The sequence below is a fragment of the Pseudonaja textilis genome, chromosome 5, assembly GCF_049901715.1.
Source record: "Pseudonaja textilis isolate UNSWEBS1 chromosome 5, rPseTex1.2, whole genome shotgun sequence".
Classification (NCBI taxonomy): domain Eukaryota; kingdom Metazoa; phylum Chordata; class Lepidosauria; order Squamata; family Elapidae; genus Pseudonaja; species Pseudonaja textilis.
The window spans coordinates 7197015-7215853 of record NC_141994.1 but is presented as its reverse complement, the minus strand read 5'-3'; the positions used below and the strand labels follow the sequence as shown (position 1 = coordinate 7215853).

General features: G+C 38.1%; 1 protein-coding gene across 1 annotated transcript in view; it reads right to left on the bottom strand.

Annotated features, from left to right (window-relative positions):
* The window catches only part of PTPRZ1 (protein tyrosine phosphatase receptor type Z1), a 101695-nt gene extending 95579 nt beyond the window's left edge, over positions 1–6116 (bottom strand). The window contains exon 1 of the mRNA XM_087934064.1: positions 5700–6116. Coding sequence (XP_087790190.1) covers positions 5700–5760 — 61 coding nt within the window. The 5' untranslated portion in view covers positions 5761–6116. The remainder of the gene's footprint in view (positions 1–5699) is intronic.
* Positions 6117–18839: the final 12723 nt, after the last annotated feature.

Below are 18839 nucleotides of genomic sequence, written 5' to 3'. Positions count from 1 at the left end.
AGGTCTAAATAGGCTCAAAACCAACACTTTGGCACATTGTATTGATTGCTGTAAGCTATCCAACTACTTTGAAGAATAAAGAAAAGTGAGGGAGCATCAACTGACTATGGTATCGATTTGATATTGTTTCTTTTAAATAGCCTATATATTGCCACAAATACTTGCAAATAATCTGCCATCTTTCTAATTTTGTATGCTTTGTATGGTTCACTGATTATTTATGCTGTTTTTCATATTTGGATTTTGTTCACCACTCAGATTTGTTTTGGCTTGGGGGGGGTTCATTATATAAACTTAAATAAATAACATATTAACTGATGGAAATGCTCCCATATGATGAATATTAACATGAGACTACCGGTACTTCTGTTCCTCTACATAGTAGCTGTATATGATTTTAATCTTTTTATCTTCTTCACATTTTAAAATAAGATTTAAATAATCCAGGAGTTCCTAACGCCTTGAAGAAGGGTCACCAGATCGCGGTTGCAAAAAATAATCTGGACGACTATAAGATAGCAGAAGCTGAAAAGGTTGGAGATCACTGTGTTATACAAATATCTGTTGATTTAAGGCCTTTGAATATGATATCAAAACTATAACACCATTTATAGCATTTTTGAATTTTTGTCTTACTCTCTGGCCTGATCTATGCTTTGCCAGGGTTAACAATCAAAGGCCTCTCTTGCCACCAATGTAATGTGATTGTCCAACATTAATATTGGCTCCAGGAATTCCTAGGCGTTCAATCTAATCTCCCAGAAGAAATGCAACCCAATCCTGATCAGACCTGTTTTTCAAATTCCCCAATCAAGCCATATTTTTGAACTCTATTTGTAATTCATCCTCCCAACTTTCTGGAAAACTCTAGGAAGCAAATTAATATCACAGGACAATAGGTGACCTAGTCAAGGGAAGCAACTTATCCAGATAAACAATGAGTATATGGTGCTTTTGATTCAATTCCAGAAAGATGCATAAACATAGCACATATATCAGCAAATCTTTAAATTAGCTGTATTTTCTTCCAGGAATATATGCCAGCTACAGAGGCCAGCTGCACAATCTCAAGAAAAGACACAGGTGCTTTTAAAGAATTGCAAACAAAGTGCTACTTTTGTGCCCTTAAGTACCTTTTGTGATGTGAATGTGAAGTACACAGTCCTAAGAAATTAGATTACATGGTGCATTAGACTCATCAAGAGTACCACTTCTCAAAATGGCATCAAGTATACATCTAAGCAATTTTACACAAAGACACACACACACACACACACACAGAAGAGAGAGCTCAAGGTGTTAATAATGTAATAAATGGCATTAGTGTATTTGGCCAGAACTACCAATAGCTATATCCTCTGGCCAAGAGTTAATACTAGCTATGGGATCCTGGTGTACCGGTAAGATATGGTCAGCTCCCTTGGAGCTCAGTGAAGGTTTTCTGGGCTAGATGACTCTGGCCTATTCTTGGACAATTCTGAAGCATTCAGACTAGAAGCATTTCATCCAGCATTTCATTTCATTCAGACAAGGTTAAAAGGAACCTGCTCCCTCAACACTGTTCAAAATCATCTGAATTGCTTTGTTGAGATGAATCAGACAGACTTGTCAATTCACAAAATGAATCTCATCATCTTCATGACAAAAATTGAACTGTACCTATATTGCTTATACTTTGACTGATCAGATTCATCCTTAGATGTGTCCAATAGTCAACTCAAGTTCCATCACCTGCAACCATTCTGTATACTATTATGCACCATAGACCCAGGAACAAAGATATCCTGGAGGAAAACATGATTTACTGTCTATACCAGGTTGCAATAGGGTGGCCAGCCAAGGTCAAGGACCCCCAGTTAGATCTACCATACTTAACATCTGCACCCGCCAAATTTACAGTATACCTTGCCCCTGTTCAAATAGTTTGGTTTAACAATAATCCTTCACCTGGCAATATTCCATCCATGGCATCAACACTACTCTGGAATTGATATAAAGATGGTTTCAATAAAGGAGAATATCTGTAGTTCAGGATTGAAATGAGGAGCCCTTAGTGCTAGAACTGATGATGTTACCAAGTTTGGATAATGAAGCATCTGATAGAAAGCAACCAAACTCAGAGAGCACCAAGGACCTCTTAGTTCATACTGTGATAGGAATGGGATTTAGGAATGAGATTACTTGCCTCGTGGGCATTCTGTGAAATGTAGTGATAAAAGATGAGGAAACCAAGAAATCCACAACAGCCTAAGTTGTTCCTCTCAAGGAAGACAGCTTCAGTATAAAGTCCTGAAGTTCCCCAATGCCTTGAGGGTCTCCAATATCATATTCAAGATTACCCAAGCCAGCTCAGTTAGGTTTTCCATTAGGCAGAATTGTAGTCAATATACCAGTGGAATTCCTATCTTCATCTGACATTCCAAACAAATATCATACTCTTATAAAAGATATTATTATTACCTTTATTGTTAGAGTACAACATGTGTACAATGAAATTGGCTGAGCCTCCCTTCATGCACCACCACCCCAACACAACTTACAGTGAGGACAGAAGTGCCTAACCCAGTCCCAATCTATGTGACTTTGTTGCACAATGCGCTGGCCCTGCAAGTCTATCATATTATGTCAACATGAAGTTATTTTCCGTTCAGAAGTCTAACAGCCCACCGGTAGAAACTGTTCTTCACCCTATTGGTGCAGCTGGCTATGCTTCCATATCTCCTAACCGATGGTAAGAGAGTGAAGAAGTGCTGACCAGGATGTGAGTCATCCCTGAGGATTTTCCTCACTGTTCTAAGGCAGTGAGCCCTGGCGAGGTCATCTAGTAGTATCAGGGAACAGCCCACAATGTTTTGTGCTGTGCTCACCACCCTCTGTAATGTCTTTCTATCTGCGGCTATCAAGCCAGCATACCACACCACAATGCAATATGTGAGGATGCTTTCTGTTGTGGACTGGTAAAAGGAGATCATCAGTCGTCGTTCCACTTTATTATTTCGCAAGAACCTAAGGAAATGGAACCTCTGCTGGACCTTTCTGGCCACCTGGGTTGTGTTGATAAGACTTTCCAGTGAAAGGGCCTGAAAAGGAGGTGAAGACCTAAGGACCACAGCAACCTCCAAATGATCACAGTTCGTGTACAGAATATTATCTAGCAGCAGATATATTTTAGGATTTACTTTATCTGACCAGGCTGTTTTTTTTTTTCAATCAATTATTCAATCACAAATCATGAAAAAGTCCCCTAAATGCTTATTTTTTCATCGCCTTTTATGAAGTTGTCAGGAGCATGATTTTTGGTTGCAATAGCCATAGCCAGTTTAAATTATGGTGATGTCAAAGTTAGAGTTAGTACATGCCAAACACAAATATGATTATTATTACTGTTATTGCTATAGACGTAATACAGTAGATTTATTGGATTTTCTTAAAAGACATCTATTAAAGTTTAATAATATAGGTATCCAAAATGTGACTCATTAGAAATAATAACTCATAACAATCCTTTCAACTTTCCAAATGAATTGTAATAATTTGTATAATAATTAGATCAATACATTCATATCTGGAAACAATTCCTTAACTTGGAAAGCAAAATGTCTACTCAACAAAATCCACAATAAATTACCATTGTCCAATAACTTATTATTTTTATGGTTCCTTCAGCACATATCTGAAAACAATGGTGTACCATCCATAGGAGACCAATTAAACAATGGCCAATATTATATCCTCTGTATAAATTTAAAGTTTTGTTCATACCAATATCATTCTAGTTCGTATCCCAAATGAAATTAGCACATCCCACCCCACTTCAACAAGATAACCTTATTGAAAATATTTAAGAAAAAGAACTACCGTAGTACCTCATTATAGAAAGATATCTTGTGTTTTTATGCAATCGATATTAAAAATGTAAATGCTTGTTTAAGGTGCGGTAAATTCAAGTTGTGCCCCATTAAAAGAATCAGTGTCTAGGAACTGGAGAAATGTTACTCATTTTAATATCTAAATTGAATTCTGTTCACACTGAACACATTTGGCTTTAGTTAGATTTTTTTCTGCCAACTGCACATTTTGACGCTCATTTATTTTTTGTTCAACTTGTTAATATCTAGTATCATGATTGGAAGAATTCAGTTAAAACAATAACGACTACCAAGGCATTAAAAATATTATTATATCACTCATCCGATTCCACTGGGACCTCTATTTAATCAACTCAGTAAGCTGCAAATTAAGTCTTTCTAGCAGACTTTGAAATAAGAAGGCAAATTAATTTGGTGTATGAAATAATGATATGTCGTAAAGAATTTTTTTTACCGAGATGAAATAGGATACTAATCCTCATGGTGCAGAGAGGTTTAATATAATAAAAGGATGTTTACCCATTGGGTAAAGAATTCAGATGAATGTTTTTTTTTTTTGTAGTAAAAGTGGACTTGAATACAAATGATTACATCAAATCATTCGTTTCCGTAAATATTAATCATATAACGTTCAATAGCCTAAAAAAAATCCAACACTGGCTTGTCAACATGTGACACTTGTAAAACGATCAGCGTAATATGATTCCTACTGTAACTAGTATTAATTACAAAGGAGGGGGGAAAAAGCACCGTTCGACTGAATACTTGCAACCCAATTGGATTATGCAAACCCCAATATTTGCACAAGTAAGCGGTGGCAGCAGGTAGATTAGCAATAAATTGTTTTGCAACTGTGAGCTATTCTCTGTAGTACCTTTCACCCTCCTCCCTTCCCTTGCATTCCACTTCTAACTACACCGGAGGTAAAGAGCCATTGGTTTCAAAAGAAAGAGCTAAACTGCCTGAACATGTAACACAATGTAATAATACCCAGGACACTGTTCCAGACAGGTTGATGCCTGTTGTCAACACCCAAGCTTGGACTGTAGGCGATTTCTTATTCCTCGTCTCCTTCTCTTGGTTTTTTTTTTTTTAGGTCATCTGTGCAGATGTTCACCCAAATGTTTCATTTCGCCCGGGAGAAGGGCTGAAGCGGATTTCCCTAGGCTTTCTCTCTCTCTCTTTCCCTCCCTCCCTCCTTCTTCTCCCCCCCCTCCCCCCCCCACGCCCCGATTGCCGATTTCATGGCAATGCCGCTTCGTCTGTATGAAATATCCTCCTGGATGGGGTGGGGGCAGAGAGGAAAGAAGGCACGGAGGGGGGGGAGATTCTTCGTATCCAGCCCGATCTGCTGGTGGTGGTCAAGGGAAGCGCCACTTCCTCCACCCCGGTAAACAGAAGTGGGGGGGGAAGCGAGCTTTCAAGAAACGTCCCTTCCTTGAAAGAAACCTCCACCCCCCCCCCTCCCCAATATGAAGCCACCACGATCGCCGAAAAGGGCGGAGAGGCGGACGGGGGCGATAGAAAGAGCAGGTGCGTCCTTTCCAGGGTCCCACGCCCACCGGCCCAAAAAGGGCCCCGTTCCTCACACGCCAGGCATGCGCCCCCCCCCTTTCTGGAAGTGCGCGCCTTATTTCTCAAGTTTTATTCCGGTCGCCGAGAAAGGGATGAGGGGGGGAGGAAGGGAAGGGAAGGGAAGCGAGAGGGAGACCCTCCCCAGCCCTCGTCGTCGAAGGAGAAAAGGCAAGAGAAGGGAGGGGGGGGGGGAACGAGAGGCGCCGAGGCGAAGTTGCCCGACCCCGACGCCGTGCCCGAGCGGCCCCCACTCACCTATTGGGCAGAGGCAGAAGAGCTGGACGGCAACAAGCAACGAATGCCGAAGGAGGCGCATTTCCAACCCGTCCTGAGGGGTTTTTTTTTTTTGCCTCTTTCTTCCAAGTCGCCTCCTTCGCTCTCTAGTCCCCTCGGGGTAAGTCGCCCTTTTTTGTTTCGCTCGCCGGAGGAAAGAAGGCTCGCCGGGCTGAAAAGGCTGCAGGGCTTAGAAGCGGGGGCAGGAATAACGCCCGTTAGCGAGGTGCTGCGAGAGAATCCGGCTGGGGCCGAGCGGCCAAGCGCATCTCGGAGAGCGTCTCCCCCTCAGCCTTCCCGCGGCAGCCCTTCCAGGCGCTCGGCGAGAGGAGAGCGGAGAGCGGAGAGGAGAGGAGAGGAGGAGCGGGCGCCGGCTCTGGGCTCGTGCCGCGCGCGCGCGGGGGGAGAGAAAGGCACGAGCGTGACAAGGCGCGCGCGCTCTCTCCCGGGGGGGGCAGGAGCGCCCGCCTCAGCCGAGCTTCGGGTAGCCGCCAGGCGGGGTTGGGGGCGGGGGAGGAGCGGCGTGAAGTGGGCTGGGGTGTGTTTGTGTGTGTGGAGGGGGGAGGCCGTCGGGGTGTGTGTGTGTGTGTGTGAGGATGGGGTAATGGGAGGGGAGGGTCGCGCGCCCAGGGCGGAGGAGGAGGCGGCGGGGGTCGGGAGGGGGGCGCCTTCAAACCCTGCAGCCAAAAGCATCCTTAAACGCTGGGCAGGAGGTGGAGGGGGGCTGCTGGTGGGTTGGGATGCCCCTTTTCCAAGCTTGCTCTCCCTCCCTCCAAAAATAAGGTCAAGGGGAGGGGGGGAAAGGAAGCAGCCTTTTGTATTAGATGATGGTTTAAAGGTTGTGTGTGTGTGTGTGTGTGTGCCCGCGGGAGGGGAGGGGGGGGCGGGAAAGAAATGAAAGAAATGAGGGAGGAAGAAATGAGGGAATCGTCCATGATCTTCCCCATCTTCCAGAATGGTGGTCTCTTGTCTCCCAGGGGCGGCCTCGGGTCCATGGCCACACGAAATCGTCACAAAGCCAGTTCCCTTGCTATTCCTGCTGTTGCCACCAAAGTAAGAAAGGGCAATAGCTGCAGGCACATTCCCTTGCCGGTCCCTTTGCTCTTTCCCCATAGAGCGATCCAAACTTTACCGTGAGGTAGGATAAGAGAGCGGCGCCATGAGGGTCAAAGCAGATTTTTCTCCCCCACCCTTTTTGTTAGTGTTTGGGGACAAACCCCCAAACAGAATGTGCAGCAGCAGTCAAGCCAGGCAGCCAAATGAGAGAGGAAGGGCCCTAGAGTTTACACACACTGATGACAAAAACACTGTTTGTAGTTTAAATAGTTGTTTAATCCAATTAGAGTTTAAACATTGTCAATCAGTCCATATGTCATTCACAAATATATCCATTCAGTAACTTAGTCCATTTACTAGTCAGTTCTATATCCTTATCTTCTTGTAAAGATATCTTCTCCTCTGATACCTTTCCTTTTGAAGACAACGCTGAGTATTCACAGGATATCAGCACATCAATGAAATAGTCCTTTCGGTTCAGGTATTCAAACAGTTGTAGCAAACAGTAGCAAACAAAACAGTAGCAAGCAGACAACAAGCAGAGAGAGGTTATGTTTCTCTTACTGCCTTTTATTGCCGTTTGTAACCGCACCCTTAATTAGTTAATTACAAGCAGTTTTGTGCTTAAAGCTACAGGTTACAAACTCCCAAACCTTGGTTTATATATTTATTCACCCAAACTTGGTTGGTGTATCAATGTTATACCCAACACTTTTAAACATTAAAAAAAATCCCAACTTGCCTTTCTTCAAACTATTCCGCCGCTTCTGAAGTCAGGTTTCCAAGAGGGTTACAAGGGTTTTATAGAAGGGAAACAAAAGGGTACCTAGTCCATTTTTAAGACTCTTAACAATATGCAGAGCTCCATCACTCTCCTCTTTCATCTTTGTTTTGTGTGTGTTTAATGTCTTGCCCTGATGAAGATTTGGGGGGGGGAAGTCCCAAATTCACACCCCATGATCAGATTTTGAGCTGTTTTCACTAAAAGGATGGATTTGGGAACTGAAAGTCCCCAAATTCAGGGGCACTTAACACTGAGAACTATGAAAAGTAACCTAGTTGGCCTTTTCTAGTTTTGTAGAATTAAGCATGTTTTGGTCTACTTCAGTGATGGTAAACCTTTTGAGTTTGCGGGGGTGTGTGTAAAAAATTTAGAAAATGTCTTAACTTGACTCTGCTGGTGGATCTCCCTCTCACACACACACCCTAAAGAAAATAAAATTTTTGTATCTCTTCCCATCCTTTCCCACAATCTAAGCCACCCTAAATAGTGACACTAAGCTGGGCTTGAAATAGAGACTGTGGCTTTGACTTCAGCCCTAGAGCCATCACAGCAATTCAAAAAGTTCATTTTGCCGGAATGCCTAGATCATCCAGCCAGCTTTCAGGTGTCAGGACTAGAATTCACCATTTCCTCATTTCTAGCCTGTGGCCTTAACCACTAGACCAATTTGATCATCACATAACCACACGGGGAGCGGCCAGTTGTCAGAACTTTGAATCAAGGTCATAATTTCCTTTTTTTTGAGTCCGTCGTACCTTTGAATGATCACTAAGTGACCAGCTGTAAGTTGAGCACTACCTGTATATGTAAAGGAAACTTCCAAGGGTAGCATATTTATTCATTTAAAAAGGAAAAGCCATGTGACACTCCACAGCTTGCTTTAATTAATATTGTCCAATTACGTACTTAGCCAATTTTTAAATAATATAGACTTATCATTTTTTCCTGTGACATATATTCCCTTTGCTGTTGGAGAAAAGGTAAGATATAAATCTAATGAAGCAGGATGTCACAATAATTAAAGGAAATTAAAAGCCTTGTGACTTTTTTCTTTTATAATGTTAATTTTCATACTCTTGGCATATAATGGAAAAATGCTCACCCTAAGGTGACAGTTGTTCTTATCTATAACTTCTGTAACATTTCTGTAACATATGCAAGTTTAAACGAGATCTTAATGATTTAATTTCATCTAGCCTACCGGGATATCTAGAACGTGATATGGAAGCCAGTTTTAAATCATGTTTAATATATCTGATTTGTGTGTGTGTGTGTGTAGGTGGAGTTTTTGTTGTTGTATAGATAATTTGACAGGTTTTAATTAACCACATATCTTACAGTGGTTAAGGCTCTTAATCCTCATTTTCGCAATTGAGGGCTTTCAGTAACCAGTGACTTGAATCTCTGCTATAGCAGTTAGTAAAAATCGAGAGTTAGTAAAAATTGAGAGTTAGTAAAAATTGAGAGATTGTCAGTTTGTCTCCCAGACTGCCTGTACTTAGGTGTATTTGTAACATTAGCCTTGCATCTTTCATCCCCACCTTATAAATTGAATCAGTCTTCAGTGTTGAGGATATAACAATAGGCCACACAGAAATGTAATTTATTACATATATTAAGGTTTCTGTTTTTAAAAGAGAATGTCACCTGCTCCGGAGACACTTCAGGGGAATGCAGCAGGATGAATGTTAACCTTTTGCTTTGCTTCAAAATTGCCCTCAATTTCTTTTCTTACCATGGATGACTTCAGCAATATTCTGGTCACAATAATCATTCTATGATATAATTTCCATGAAGCTTGATGCACTTGTTGCAACCTAGTAGCCCTGAAGGTCCAAACACCCATAGCTCTTGTAAATTGATTGTAGAAATGGTGAGGGCCTGGGAAGATTATGGATACACCTACACTTTAATGTGCTGTTTTCCAGTCCATGAGGTAGAAGAAAATATATTAGAACTGTGCTTGGCTTACATAACTGACCTCTTCCTCTCTGTCTCAGTAACAAAGTCTGACTTGCAAATGGTGCTGTCCTAACAATTCAGAGCAAAATATTCCCGCTGGCAGGAAAAAACGTCTACCAATTTCTCCTACTCAAGTGGACTAGTGATGGGACTGGAGGAAGAAACGATTTAGAGAATAAGGTTTCTGAATTTTCTCATTCCAAACTTCTTCATCCTTAAAATATTTAATTAAGTTAATCTACATGAACACTTATTCATGGACAAGGTCTATATAGTGCCTTCTGACATTATTTTCTCTTCATATTCTTTTTCTTCCTCAGGCTACTTTTATGATGGTTCTTTTGGGCGATAGCAGCTTTTCTTTTTTTAAGCTACTGCAAATAAGTATCATTCCATCTTTCAGCATTATAATTCCTACTGGTAGGAGTGGTTTCAAAGTAGCTACAAGGAGGGGCAGCATGACAGAACTGGTTTTCTGTAAAGGGGCTGGTCATTGATACCTCTTTTGAGTGACTTAGAAGAGAGTGACACACCATTACAAAAGACAGTATAAAAGAAAATGCAAAGAAATTCCTTTGTAGTAGTAAAGAATTGTTTTCATAAAGGAGAGTTCCTCCAAGCTGGGAAAACAAAAAACAAAAAACAAGCCAATTTATTTTAGAGTAAGGATTATAATTCTTTCACCTGCTTTCCTGCATATAATACGGAGATGTGCTTACAATTATTTGACTTCAAAAAGCTGATATAGCAATGTTTGGAGATATACGTCAGTGTTTCCCAAACCTGGGTAAATTCCCCAAAATTGAGTGAAAGTGGTTTTTCACACTAAAACCATTAATAGTTTTTCAGAGTAAATGATCAAGCTTAAATCAAGCTGCAGCGCAAAAGGTTATTTGAAGAAACGAGGAGAATTTTGAGTTCTTATGGTTAGCAATTCACAGTGAACAACTTGTTGGGAAGGTCATTATACAATTATTGCTGTTTTCAAGCACTTACATGTATGAAGTAGGATTTTCCTTCTTTTTTTTTAAATAAAGTTTTATTGAGTTTTAACAAAACAAATAAAACATCTTATTTGAGTACAGCATGGTTCCAGGTTATCACATTTCCATACAGACACAATTTCATATGCATATTCATCTTATGTATTCAACTTCATATCTTATTACTCTCTTTCCAACTTCTCACTATTTCTCTCTTTACTTAATTTTCTTTTATGGTTATCTCATTTTCTTCTTATTCAATTGTATTTCTTTTACCTAAATTTCTATATCTTTTTATTCATTGTACTTATACTTTCATCTGTCTTGTTTACAATTTCATATGTTCTCTTCCAACATTCTTAAGAAGCAAAATTCCCCCTATGATTGCCAATCGAAGTGCAACACCTTTAAATCTTATTGTTATCATCATATTAAATCTCATTAAACATTGAATTTGTGCATTCTAAAATTATAACATTCAAATTTCTAATATCTATTTTATATCATGTAGATCTCATCATTCAGATTCGGCTTGGTACTTCTCCTTGAAAGTGTAAAAAGAAAAATTCTAAAAACATAGCAAAAACAATATATATATATATAAACATTAGTAAACAAAATAGTTATTCAAAATCATTCTAGTACTAGTATGAATCTTGTAAATCTTTCACGTTTCTTTTCAATATCTATCAATCTTTGAGAACAATTCAAATGTTTCCTTCCCTTCTTCATTATTACTTAACTGTTAATAAGCATACCATTGGACAGTCATACAGTTTTATCATAAATTATTTACTATTAATAAGCAAAATAATTTTTCAAATTCATTCTAATAACTGGTATAAATTTCCTTATAAATATTTTACATTTCTTTTCAATATTTTATCACTTTAGAAACAATTGCAATGTTTCCCTCTCTTCTTTATTATTGCATTAATTATAAATAAACATACCATTACATAACATTACAGTTTTATCTCATAGATAATTTACTTATTTCATTTCTAACTCATTACAGTATTCTACTGTCACAGCACTATCTTTTGTACCTTTGCAGAATCCTCACTTTTAACTTAATTTAGCCATTGTCTCTGTGTTTTCTAACTGAGCAAATACCTTTAATCCTAATACGTTTCCCTTTTTTCTTTATTTCCTGTTTTTGTCCCTTTCTATCTTTCCCCCCTTTTTTTCATCCCTTTTTTATACCCTTCTCTCTCTAATTTTCCCTTCTGTAGTTTTCTTTTCTGCTTCTCCTTGCTGTTATACTTCTTTTTCAGACTATTTTTCTTTTTGGCTGTCCCCTTTGATCTCAAACTATTAACTCCTTTCCCCCTTTTCCCCCTTATTACCACACTTAGCATTATTTGATCATTGAAAATGGCTTCTTCTTTGTCCCGCCCTTCTTCTTGCTCTTGAAGCTTTTCCTTTTGCTTTTCATAGTTCAGGATCTCCATTTCAAAAAATTCAAATACGAAGCCAAAGGATCTTCCTCCCCTTTCTGCATCTTCTTTCTGCTTTTTAAGACTCATCTTCAATTCCTCCAGGAGTGATGGCATTTTAAACACTTTTGAACAACCACCCGATTGACTTTAAGTAAAAACAGAAAAGAAAGAAAGAAAAAACCAATCCCCAAAACTTTTTTTTTAAATCACCAAATGATCCCAAACTGTTTCTTCTTGTTTCTTTCCTTTGCTTTTCCTTTCTGTGGGTTACTGTATCTTTTAATAAGTTTTCAGTTACAATGTATCCTTGGGAGTCTTTTCAAAGTTTCACTGTTAATCCTCTTTATTTTCCCCGTGGCACTCAATTTTTCCATTATTCCAAGTCCCACCCTTTTCCCTCCACTCTTCTCCCTTTTAGGGCTTTAAAATAACCAAGAAAAAAAATCTTTATTCTCCTTTTGACACTTAGATTTCAACCTAAGGTTGCCTCTTAGTGTCAAAATAGATTAATATAAATTTCTTTCCATACCATTTGTAATTGTCAATATAAAGGTAAAAAAAGGGTTTTTAACCTCCCTTTCTCTCTCCTTCGCCACTTAAAGATCTTCTTTCAGAAGTATCCCTCTAGGTACTTTTAGATTCAGGGTACCTTGCTTAGATGTTGGAGATGGTATCTTGCGATCCCAAATAAAGAATGATCGGTTGGTAGGAAAATGGGGTGGGAATTTTCCTGCAGAGTTTTTTTGGGGATTTTCCCAGGGTCTCTGGTCCATGGGATTAAAATTATGAGTATGGTGGTCCCTGAGGTCCAAAAGGTTGGTGACACCTGTTCTATATTGTGTTCATGTCATGTATCCCTTTCCCAAGAAGCAAATATAGGACAAATACAGGACAAATACTGTATCTCTACACTGATGCTACACATGCAAAAAAAAGGATTCTTGTATAAAGCTACTCATTATCGTAGAGGATAACACTAAAGTATAGTATTTATTTATTCATTCATTCGTTTAATTTCTATAATCCCACATGTTAAATTTTATCACCCTATGTGTAAAGCCTGATATATCCTTCACAAGTCACTAAGCATAAGGGATACAATACTGGTTTTTTTTTCATATCTCCTACCCTGAAGTTGAGAAAGAAAGGAATGAACAACAGAATCTGGGTTGACCAGGTGAAAACAATTTGTGAAGTCTCTTGATTCTATCCATCTTTTACCATGCTTGTCTATAAAATGGAATATTGAAAGTGGATAATATATATAATAGGCAAACATTACTTATAACCAGAAATACATATGGCATCACAGTTTGTCCAGACATGCAAAATAATTATCAATCTTCATTGGTTTTCATCATTAGCATTATCACTTCATGACTTCTAGGTATTCTGAAGGAGAAGACTTAGAAGAAGATAAGCAAGTAGTTCACACTGTTCCAAAAACACTTTGTTTTTCCTTGATGTTTCACTTCTTTCACTTCATGGGAAGCGAAATGTCTTCCAGGAAAAAACAAAGTCCAGTTGCCTTTTGAAAAAGCACCTTTTGGAAGAACTATCACCTGGATGACTGAGAATCGCCACAGGCATTGATTAAGTGATTCGTATGTATCATCCTCCAGAATTGTCATATTTCCTCCTAATCTGCATTCTTTATAACTGAACTGCTACATGATTGTCTATATTAAAATGGTAAAATATTCCATCTTCCTCTCCCCTCTCCCCTCTCTCCATTCAGTTTTTAAAAACTTCTACTTACCTTTTGCAATTATTTTACTGGGTACCTTCCTAATGTATGCTACAATATGAAAAGGTGGAACAAAACAATTTAAATGAAATAACCCTATTTTATTTAGATAAGCCTATGAACTATTCTGATAGAAAGCAAGCCAAAGGGAAGAAGAACGAAAGCGATCCAAGAATCTGTCAGGGCTATTTAGCAATTTAATCACACTTAGGCAACTGGCTGCTTCTGCACTAAGTAACTCACCGTCAGCATTTCTCACAGAAAGTAGTCATATGGTGTCCACTAAAGGTGGCTTTTTTAGCCAAAAAAAATAGGGCTAGAATGAAAATGGTTCTTTTGAAAGCAAACAAACATTATAATGTCAAATGTAAAAATATCAGAACAATGTAAGTATCAAATGTAAGACTTTGTAGTAGATACAAAGAAAGTGCAAGGAATCCTTTCCTGAATAAATGGAAATATTTGGGGTGAATTTGTTGATAAAGTGGGAATCAAATGTTTTCAAAAAAATAAATGAGGTGCTTTGTAGGATTTCTGAAATAAGTAATATCACAAAAAACTGATTATATTGTAAAACTGTTTGAAATAAATATCATGGTTAATGATATAAGGCAGAGGTGTCAAACTCACATTTGTCAAACTCAAAAACTATTAATTTAGCCCTTTGGCTAAACCAGAGGTGGCCATGGCCAGTGCGTGATGCATATATATAGCCCATGGGCCACGATTTTGACACCCCCGATATAAGAAGTGTATGAAAAGTGGTTATATATTATAGGCAATAGGGCAACCAGGCAATATTTAATGGAGAAGACACTGTTTCAGTCCTGTAGCTTGCATAGATGCAGAAGTGAGTAAAGTTCATCGGAACTGCCACTTAATAAAGCTGAGGGATTTTCTGGACTAACAGGGAAAGTGATGCAAGATCGAATCTGGGTCAGTCATCGGAACCAGAGGTTTAACCTGAGCTTTCAGACTTGTACTAGAGCCCAGGGAACTTCTCTCTACTGGAATATGTGCTTTGGGCTGTTCTGTGAGTAATATTTATATGGTAGCTTCCTACTGGTTGATTGGTGTGTTGATGGCTGGTCATTGGCTGTTGTTTCCTTGTGCTGCCGTGCACTTGGCTCCTAAGATCCCAGATTCGGTCTTGCAACATTAGACCAAGACATGTATATTTGCCTTTATACTTGGAAGTAATTTAAGAAGATATGCAAAGAGTTCTTCTTCAAGACACAATAGGTTGTTTGTAGAAGAGGTGAACACCCCATTTTAAAGCCAAAAGTGCATCAAAGCATAAAAACTCCCTTCCTAAAAAAAAATCTCCTTCTATCTAAGTATTTTATATTAAGCACAGATAAATAGTAAATGTCCCTACCAATATAAAACAATTTGATTTTAAGCTAAAAGGAGTTTAAATAGGAACAGGTATTTCAACAGCATCACTTTTCTCTCAGATGCAGCAAAAACAGCCCCAATCATTTTACATGTATTTATAACATACAATATATCAGTGCAATCTGTTGCAAAATGTTAATTAGGACTGCCATCATGTAAGTTGCACATTAGCGGTTACACAGTGTTAAAATAGAGTGCAACAGAGCCCAGGTAGCATTTGTTATGTGGGAGGAAGGAACTGAGACATGCTTTGCTAAAAGATCCACAGTATTCAGAAAGTCACCATAAAGTAAACAAGCATACTTACTAAACTAGAAATAAGCTACATTTGTTGCTCTGGCTTCACTTTTCATATTTATTTCTTTGATTTTTGGATATATATTTTTTTGAGTTGGGTTGAAAGTGCTTTGTTGTCTATAGAATTCTGTTCCAAATTCTTTGTGACACATTCTGGATTACTTGAAAACTCCTGAAAAATTCACATGTGTTGACTGAGGTGAGCTGTGGCGTAGCAAACAGCAGATTCTATTATCTTTTATTTATACTGTGGCAAGTATTTTAGCACACCATATGTGAGCTTATTCCTCTGTAGCAATTAGCATCCTATCTGCTTGCAATCATAAACCTGCATGCTATGCATTGCTTAATTCATTCTTGTGTATGTGAGGTATAATTCTTCATTTAAGAAAGAGAAATCTTAATGCACTGGCATAAAATTCATTTAACTGCATTTGAAAAGGGTCGTGGAATTGTGATTAGCCACAGGCTGGATATGAGTCAGCAGGATCATATGATGGTAAAAAATGAAAAATAGAAATCAATTGGCTGATTCATTGAACAATTGGTTTGAAGTTTGTGTAATTAGTCACATTGTTTCTAAATCATGAGAATTCCTACCCTTGATCTAATTTGCACTGAATGGACCACAGCGGACAATTATTTCTGGTTTGGTTGCCACTCTTTAGGAATTCAGATAAATTGGATCAGGTTCAGATAAAAGTAGAAAATAACTGATCAGAGGATTGATATGACAGTTTTATCTGACAGAATGTAAACTGGATAAGTTTAGTCTTCAGAGACAAAGATTGACTGAGAGATCTGTCACTGCTTAAATACCTGGAGAAATATTATACAGCAAAAGACATAAATTTAGTTAACTTCTGTCTTAATGAACTACTGACTTTAAGCTATGGAAAGGCATAGGTCAGCTGAATATTAACAGGAGTCTACCAAGTGAATTCTTAATAATTAAGTATAGTTGCATTACATTTGTAACAGTATATTATATCAGCTGCCCACAGCCTTTTGCGCAATAGGGGCCCGAAAGGTTTGGGAGGCGGGGTCTGCAGACTGGAAGGACCATGGTTTCGCAGGCTGCCTGAATCCCATGGATGGGGCTTCTCTTGTTTGTGTGGCCCAGTTTCTAGCATGCTGTGGATGGGTGCCGCTTCATGGACTGGAGGTTGGGGACCCCTGTATCACATGAAATCTTAGGTTTATCCATTTCAGAATTGTTTTAGGAGTTACAGTTTTTCTTCTTGCTTGCCCGCCTGCCTACCTACCTACTTACCTACCTACATATCTATCTACCTAGCTATCAAAGCAGTACTGTTTGCGATTTTAATATGTTGACAATTTCATCATTCCAGCCTGCCACCTTCTCCTCCCCACCACTGCTCATTGTCCCAAACAGCTATCTGGTACAGGACAAGTTGCTATTGCCATCAATGGCGGTTTCATTCCCTTATCAAATAGTGACTTCAGGATGTGACGCTTGGCTTGTATTGGTCTTTGGGTAAAACATGGTGAAATAGATGACACAATTGTTCTCTATGGGCCCGCTCCAAACCTTTGTCTGCAACTTCTGTTTAAAGTTCAGAATCTAAAAACAAGCAAGAAAATATTCTGTTTTAGTAAAAACTAATAGATGTTTATATCCAAGCTAGCTCATTCACAAATAGATCCCCCACAAAATTGTCACCAGGGAAAAGAATAATCTCATGATCTCATGATCTCAGACAGCATGAATTTTAGCATCTGAATTAAGCTCTGCTTTCAGCCCATGGTGATTTGATTATTCATTGGTTGCTTTAACTACATTGGAAAAAACATGATTTCTTTTTACACATTTTCTAAAATCTCAGTAGGATTTTAAAAAATTCAAGAAACCCATGTTGATCTTCATTCAAAACATTTAGAGCTACAAAAGTTGGTAATTTAAAAAAAATCTAGAACATTGTTTAGTAAAGGGAGTTCAGTAGCTACCAAAATTATTTGCAGACTAGACCATTCTCTCGTTCTTTTAGTCAAATTCTCTGAATCCACAGAGCCTTTGGAGAGAGCTGTTAGGGTATGTTCCATGCATAATAAAAGTACTCCCTAGACATAAAGCAACTACTGTTGAGGAAAATAAGAGCTTTCTAGGAAAGAAGGAAAACAACAAAAGAAGGAAAGAATCAAAGGAAAGAAAGAAAAACCACGGTTGATCATGAATGTGAAAACATTCCATTTATTCCTTGACCTTGTTTGTAGATGAATTAAAAACCCTTATACATATTTACTTGGAAATGTCTCATTAAACTCAATGGAACTGAGTTTGTATAGAGGTTGTCCATAAATAGACTGTTTTAAATTTAACTACTGTAAACATGTTTTGTCAAGATTTTCCCCCCGGGTATATTTTTAGAGTTATTACTGCATTATTGTATAATCATTATTTTTTTATACATGAAAGATTAAAAAAAAATAGATTACAATTCAGAAATACATGATATTGCAATTAATATACAGAAAGCACTGTACACATTTGAATTTTCACTAAAATGTTAAAACTGTAGTTGTGCAATCTTTCAATTCACCTTTGATGAGAATCCAACTCAGGAAGACTGCAAGTATCATTTCTTTCTAACAAAAATATATTTTAGATTGACTTTTAGCTAAGCTCATTTATTTCTAACAGTGTGGATAGTACTGTTCCTGTTTTTCCCCCCTAATAATAAACTACAAATCACAATGGTAGTGTCAGAAAAAGAAAGTACATTATCATACAATTTATATTTCTATCGTATGAAACATGTTGTTTTATGATGGAGGGTGTTATTCTTTGAATTCTTATAAGCATCTCAGGTCCTTTCAAACCTATTTAAAAAGATAGACAGATTGATACATTGGTATGAAACTACTAAGATTATACAGTATTACTTTCATTTTTTTCTATGTTGTGATTCAATTTTTAAACACAAAAACAAAAAAAAATGAATCTAGATCACACAGAAACATATTTTCCGCCTCTCCATCATTACAGAGGTAATTCAAAGGCTAAAAATTGACAAATCCCATTAAGCCAAGAATTGGGGACACATACATTCTTTCACAAGTGAATATTCATACTTTTGGATATCCAAGCACAACAGATCATACATTCTTCCTAAGTAGAAATTTGGCAGATATTTGGGATATAATTTAATTTTAAAAAATTGACATCTTTAACCTAACTTTCTTTGAGGAGCCAGGGTCATTATAACAATAATATATAACCAATATGGAAATATAGGCAGATTAGCACATAAGATATGTACCAAAGTTCCTTCAAATTTATTACATCTCTACCATAAAATCAATGGGAGCCAGCCTTTTTTCAACCTTAAAATTCTCATAGGATTTGTTTGCTGACAAAGTGAGGTTTTTAAATCCTAAAACTAGTTTTAAAAATCTGGAGCCACTGGTTGAGTAGTCTGGGTTACTTTGATT